At 36.9% G+C, this 7,176-nt stretch overlaps 1 protein-coding gene across 1 annotated transcript in view; it reads right to left on the bottom strand.

Moving 5' to 3' along the window:
- Smp_069670 (vacuolar protein sorting (vps33), putative) overlaps positions 1-1,147 on the bottom strand; it is a gene marked incomplete at its 5' end in the record, with an annotated part of 19,812 nt that extends 18,665 nt beyond the window's left edge. Inside the window, 5 exons of the mRNA XM_018791363.1 lie at positions 391-466; positions 519-711; positions 756-889; positions 944-1,009; positions 1,049-1,147. Coding sequence (XP_018645424.1) covers positions 391-466; positions 519-711; positions 756-889; positions 944-1,009; positions 1,049-1,147 — 568 coding nt within the window. The remainder of the gene's footprint in view (positions 1-390; positions 467-518; positions 712-755; positions 890-943; positions 1,010-1,048) is intronic.
- Positions 1,148-7,176: the final 6,029 nt, after the last annotated feature.

Raw genomic sequence — 7,176 nt, 5'->3', positions numbered from 1 at the left:
AGCCTCTGGAGGCTCTGATAGAGTTTACTGTAATCCTACTTAACAGTCTAGCTTCAATTGACTTATGAATTCAACTATAAAAACAGAATAATTAGATTTTCTGACGTTTCGTGACTCAGTTTAGGCCACTTCTCCAGACAATAAATAACCAAATCAAAATTAATCTAAAGGTTTAAAGTCAATAGCTTGAACTGTTAATAAACCATCTCTAAACCGTCAGTTTACTAGGTTTTTCATAGTGGTCTAGCTTCAATTGACTCATGGTCTCAACTATGATAATACACATACATTAAATTGATATACTAACACATTAAGTTTTATATGAAACTCTATATGAATAATTACTTACTATAGCCTTTTCACCTTTAGCATAAATTTTTGGGAACAGACCAAAAATTGATTGAAATCTCATTAAACCTTGTACAAATTGATAGACACCATCTTGACGTTCGGAAATGGAGTAATTCTAGATGAAAAATATAATCATTGGATATGCTAAAAGAAATACAAAGACAAACAGCAAAACATTGCGAATCTTCCATTGAGAGAACATCACATTCTACGGGTACTATTGTTAGAGGAAATTCAGATATCATAGCAAATTTATTGATCATCTTTTTTTCTTTTAAAAAACTTTTACAAGCAAGGGAAATCCTTGGAATGGCAATAATACTATATTGCTTTCCAGCACTTTGATTGGATTGTGAATCTCTATTTTTCAAATGATTAAAAAGCGATCATAGAATACTACTTACCTTACTAAAAATGATTGTACAGAGTCAACAATACTAACTTTTGGATTGATAATGAATACTACAGATTTACACGCTGAAGGAGAACAGGAATCTTTGGCAGATTGGAGAAGAAATGAATTCATGACGCCATGTTTCTAAACGTTTTAAAAGATTATAATGTCGCTGATTATAAATATTATCGACATCACTTTCAAATCAGAATTGTTTACCACAGAACTCATATGGGCTAACAGATCTTTCTCCCAATATATAACCTAAAATAGATTAAACATAAGATCTACTTAACGTTATACCTTGGGTGAAGGTTGAGCATCGATGTAGCTGAAAAATTCGTTCTGATAGCTTTCACGCAGCAGGTCGATATTCAAAGGGCCTTCTGTTACATGAATCATAACAGTTATAAAGTGTTATTTATTGACTTGTTCTACCGAAGTAATATTTCTGAAAAATAAAGAAGATCGACATAAAGATTTATGCTTAGGATGCCAAGAAAAAGAAAAATTTTGGAGGCAGGGACTTAGAACATGTGAACTGAAGGTGGATCAAGACAAAGCAAGCAAGCAACAACTTTTCCAACTTATATGCAGGGTGCATATTCGTGCACTTGGCATTGAGCCGCACAATGTGTGAAGGTTAATGGTAATACCTAACTGAATAAACCCAAATACGCAGGGTGAGACTTTAACTTGTGACCTAGTTGCTGAAAACGACCGTAATTGCTACATAAACGTGGTGGTTGAGCTTGAAGATCGTAATAATCCGATGGAGTTGTATTGGTTGGAACATTTGTTCCTTTAGGCTCTGCCATTCCAAACAGCTAGGTCGAGGAATGGTAAGATTAAATGGCGAGAACTCTGGGGGGAAAGTTCTACGGATGACGGTACAGTGGTGAAACGGCAGTAATATGGTTCCCTCAGATAATCAGCATGTGTAATAATCATGCCCTGTCACACCGGAAGACTTGAAGAGATCAACTTTAAAACTTTCACACATGATCATACCTCATGGATTTCCGTCTCCACCAATGAGACTTTTCAAGTATTAATTTAACCCATCCATAACTTCTGGTGAAAAAAAGCTTGTGTGTGATCAGTCTTAAATAGTCGTTCCTTGAACCCTGTGGTGACGCCCCCAGGTCGCTAAGACAACTACTAATACAGTTTACTTTGCAGGCCCTTAAAGGAAAATATACTTCCACGATGTGGGCGACCGAGAAGATACAATATTCCTCATACCTCTGATAGCACCATAGTTGCAGCAGACGGTTACCATTATCTGTTCGCTGAGCCAAAACACTGTAAGATCCATCTAAGTGCCTTCCGATTCGCTCTACTTAAGTATTAAAATTACCTGCTACCATTACTAGATCTGAGCCCCTAAGTTTGTGTGAGTGCTGGTGAGGGCGAAACTGATGAGACCGATTTACGTATAGTGAAAGTCAGAGTGGTTTGTTCAAGTCTGGGTTATCTTTTGTGTCGTATTGATGTTAGTCTTGGTGTTAGAGGGTAGGTTTGCAACGCATCGACGAGAGCAATTACGTTCGATGTTTATGAAACTTGGCTGCTCCGGGATGACGATGTTAATAGACTGTGTTTCATCACCATAGTAACGACAATCCGATTGGTCTCACCATTTTGAAATTTCGGATTCAGTGGTTTGGACATATGCTACGAATGTCGTTTTAGAGGACTTCACATTGTGCTTTATTTTCCAAAGATGGGACCAATTGGGAAAAGCGGTGGCCAGCATATACATGAAAGCCGTACATGACTGATACTCCTCGGTCCTTCACGACTCTCTCATAAAGGTCTGAAAGACAGACCGATTCAGTGGCTTGAGACATCATTAGAGAAGGTTTAGGATAAAAGCCAGTGACAGTCATGTTGTGATTTTTTTCCGCGTTTTTTTAAATGAAAAGAAATTCTATGACTTTTCCGGTTGCATTTATCTTGGATGAACTGTTTTTACCACTACATACTATTTTTGTTCGCTTGTTTTTATTCATTTGTTGCTTTTACTTACAATTACCCACCTTTCTCTAACTCTTTACAATCTTATTTTCTTACTGCGTGGTACATAATTTTTTTCCTATATGTATCAATACTTGTGTAATCAAATAAATAAATGTTGAGGTTAGGTATAGGGTATCTGGTAAAAAATGGGAAGTCAATTGATGGGGTTGAAGTACTCATCGTTCAAGATGATTAGGACATATTTTATGTATATCTAATTACCACTTATCTCGAAGGGTGATGTTTGTTAGTACAGAGATAGGTTTGGGAAAAGCTAAGGACGGAAAAACCAAAAGTTGGCACCAGTTCATGAAGTCATCGACTGTCAGTTTAAGCCATATTAATGGATAACGATCACCTCGTTGGTGACCGTGTGATACCCACAACTGGTGGTTAAACACTTTGGGTGACATGGTTCAGAATCGTTCACATTTCCTCAGATGTATTAACTTTTATTCTTTCTCTTGGTTTTGAATTTCAGTACACCTTCAGACATACCTTTCTACTTTCTCTTCTCAAACCAAATTCTTATTGTTTAATATTTTTATCATTGCTACTACAATTTGATCTCTTTTCTCATCTTGTCATGCCAAGCTGGTGACGACTATGTCAAACGTATATCTATATCAGACGATATCTGTCTATGGTTGAAAGTCAAACCCCTTAACAACCAAGCAACAGTCTTACGAACAACATTACATTTCATTTAGTAGTACAATAAACTTCAACAATGAGTATTTTTAGTATAAAACGAAGTTTCTTGGGGAAGCAGTGACAGGTATACTTATTCTATATTATAACTCTCTGAGAAAGCGAGATTTTTAGTCCACCAGTTGTAATGTCTCAAGCTTAGGTCGAAATGTGTACTTACAGGCAGCATAACAGCAATTCTAAAATGTCCTTATCAGACAATGAGCTTGCAAATACAATATCTTAATCTAGATTACTAAAAGCAACGACATTGCAGCGTCAACAAGCTAATTACCTATAGCTCACAGCATACTGGAAAACTAGGTAGGGAATAGTAGAATTATTACCCTCACACTGCGCATTTAAACCAACAGTAGATATTTGTTAGAAACCATTACATAAAACATCAAAAACAAAGTTATAAAACGTTCGCAGACTTTTTGAACTTGGCACTTACCAGATTCCAATCCTGGATATTCTCACTGCGTGACAACACATATGCCTAAGAAACCCTGCGGATTTGCTTCACGATTACAATTTCGTAAGTACAATTCGATTTGTACCAAAAACATTTATCTTTTACAAGAGTCGTGAGCTGATATACGCTGAAATATGTAGTTTTCATGAGAGAACGCGATTCCATCAGTATCTTGAACTACAGACCTAAAATTTTCACCTCTTAACCCTAGCGCCACTTCGCTACAGAATATCATACAGGGTCTTCTAGAGTACGGAAGTAGGACCATTCATTTTAGGTTGCATAAATGGTTCTCTGCAACAAGTATCTCAAAAAATATTCCTGTATTGATGATGTATTATTTTGGAAATTTCACAACAAGAAAGGCTGACAATTTAAGAAGGTCAGACTTCATTTTATAGTTGGTAGAAAAAATTCTGTACTTCCGCCACACAAAATGTAAGTAGAATATCTGGAAAATCCTGCAATTTTGCTTACAACCCAGATAAATAACCACTAAAAATATCGTAGGTCCAAAAAGATCTGACTGTTATGGCTCTCTACTATCAAAAGTCATGTACAATGAAAAAAATAACACTGAAGCAAACATTAAACTAGTGGCTTTAAAGATTATAATTGTTGATTTCAAAGCCAAGGCTGCTGCTTAATTTTTGAGTTTTATTCTGCCTGACTAGCAGTGCAGCAGCGTAACCATTTACACTTTATATGTAATCAAGTTTCGAGGTTCCGAATCCTAAAAAAGAGTCTACAATAAAATGCAGTGAGACCCAAGTTTTGCTGTCGCTTGACCGGGCAGTAACTAATAAGCAATCGTGATGTACAAACTAACGTCTTGGAATCCAGGAGAGTTAGTTACTTACTCTTATTAATATCGCCTCATGACAAAACACTTAAATTTCCTCCTAACTGAATTTTGTCTGTCGCGCCTCAGTCCAATAAACAATATCTTCATGTCGTGAGGATTGGAGTTATTTGACTTCAAGCTATATATTCGTTATCTTTATACTGGCCAACAGAAATCAAATAAACAAAACAGGAACTTAAATTCAAAGTACATAGCGCGTTATTTATAAACGACAGTAGTATTTTCGCTCTAAGTATATTTTATAGTATTGATCGTTAAATAAAGCATCAGGACTACTATTTTTGTCTCAGGTGAATATATTTCAGTTAAAGCAATCCTCGAAAGCACCACTTTTTCCTGAGGAAGCTTTGTAACCCGTACTTTCCTAGTACAGATACAAAAAAATTAAGGGCACTGATATTAATTTTTCCTCGTTAAGTATATCTTGGAGCATTTTTTGTATCCACAGGTAATAAAGTCTTTTTGTGGCTACCGAGGGTCGGGTCTTTAATTTTTGTTAAATGCAGTTATATACAAACCTTTTTTGTTTGTGTTTAGAGTGTATCATCTATGAAGCTTTAGAAGACACTTTATCCAGAGATCCGTTTTCGCTGTGAGAACACAAAGCAAATTCATGTCGCAAGTAAAACATCGTTGTTGCAGACCTGAATGTTATTTCTACGTCAAAAATGGGATGCGATAGGACAACTGGCATAGGTGGTTTCACATTGTGTGCACTTATAGCAACTCAGATACAATTGAGTTTGTTTACATCTAATTCAGCTAAGCCCTTTTGTTAACTTATTTAATGGACAGTCATTCATACAAATAACAACCCATCTATACCATTGTACTTTTATTATATACGCTTGAACATTGCTTACTGCCTACGCATATATTCATTCCGCTAGCATTATTATTAATCGCTTATTTGATCTGATGATTCATGCTTTTCCACTTATATATATATATATATATATATATATATATGTACATCTTAATCCTGTTTACTGCACTTGTCCTGCTTGCTCTCTGCTCTGCACTACGCTACACCGTACTGTACATGCTTACTCATTCATTCGGCTCTACGGCACTGCTCTTTCATGCTTGCTTGACGTACCTGTAATATTGGATAACTGTGTGTGGTTTAGTAATAAACGCGATCAACCCTTCGTATTCGTCTTCTGATTTATACATCGTTAGGACGTTGTCGAGTAACCGTTATCAAGACGAACAATATACGAAGCCTAGGGATAATATCGAAAATCGACCACCACACACTGGACTCACACCGGCTGCATATAAAAGGTGCTGCAAACCATTATCACGTTGGCTGTGTAAAGCACGTTATTCTATAAAGTCTGTGGTGATTCTGAACATAGCTAGAACAGGTAAACGGGCAGCAATAGATGAGCAGAATTCCGCATTAAAGGAAATAGAAAGTGTTATCATTAGCCCAACTTTAGATTTGAATGAGTCCATTAAGGTTTACCCCATCAGGGAAGTAGGTAACAAGTATATAAAGTAGGAATGGTCACAAGGAAAAAGAAAAAATGAGACAAAAAGAAACAAGTTATAGGCAGTACTAAGGTATGCGAATCTACGATTTCAGTTCCTGACTTACATATCAACGAAAAACAAACTTTGGGGCAGCCAAGCCCGAGCGGTATACAGGATGTGATCAAGAAACAAAATAAGGTAAATGAGTGGCCCACAGTCACGCGAAGCAAAAGAAAAGTAAGAAACAGAATGCAACCTCAGCGTTTGACGCTAAATTGGAAACGGATTTCAGAGAAGAGACAAATTCAGGAATTGAAATTCCGCGACGTGTTTAGACGGACCTCGCTTATAGGCCAGTCATTTTTTATAAGTTAAGAGAATTTGCCGAAGAGGAACCAAAGGCCAGATTTGAGCACGATCTTAGTCACATTACGTTCATAATAATCAGGCTACTTCCAGAAACAGTCTCAGGAGTTAGCATCTGTAAGTATTAAAGAATAGGACGAAAGGTGGATTATGAAAGTACTCAAAAAAGTCACGTCTTGAAGATTGTCTTTGCAATAGTTGAAGAAAGAAACCTGATACTGAGAAACTCACGCAAACTGATTGGATCCGGAATATACGTCCGAGAGGATTAGGAGACGAGCTGCAGAAGTGGAAATAAATGAATGCATCCGAAACGATGAAACAAACCTCATCCTAAAGGGTTTTCATATTGTAAAGGTTTGGAGAGAAACCACCCACAAACCAATCTGGGTGGTAAGGGAAAGTTCTTCACAGAACTAAGGGTATGCTACACAAATGCCCTCAGCCTACAACGTAAAATAACGGAGCTCAAGGCAATGGTGGATATAACAAAACCGGATGTCCCTGCCGTCCCAGCAACATGGTTAACAT

The sequence above is a fragment of the Schistosoma mansoni genome (genome assembly GCF_000237925.1).
Source record: "Schistosoma mansoni, WGS project CABG00000000 data, chromosome 3 unplaced supercontig 0077, strain Puerto Rico, whole genome shotgun sequence".
NCBI classification, from domain to species: Eukaryota; Metazoa; Platyhelminthes; class Trematoda; order Strigeidida; family Schistosomatidae; genus Schistosoma; species Schistosoma mansoni.
Note: the sequence above shows the minus strand (reverse complement) of the source record. Positions and strands in the feature narration are given on the sequence as shown.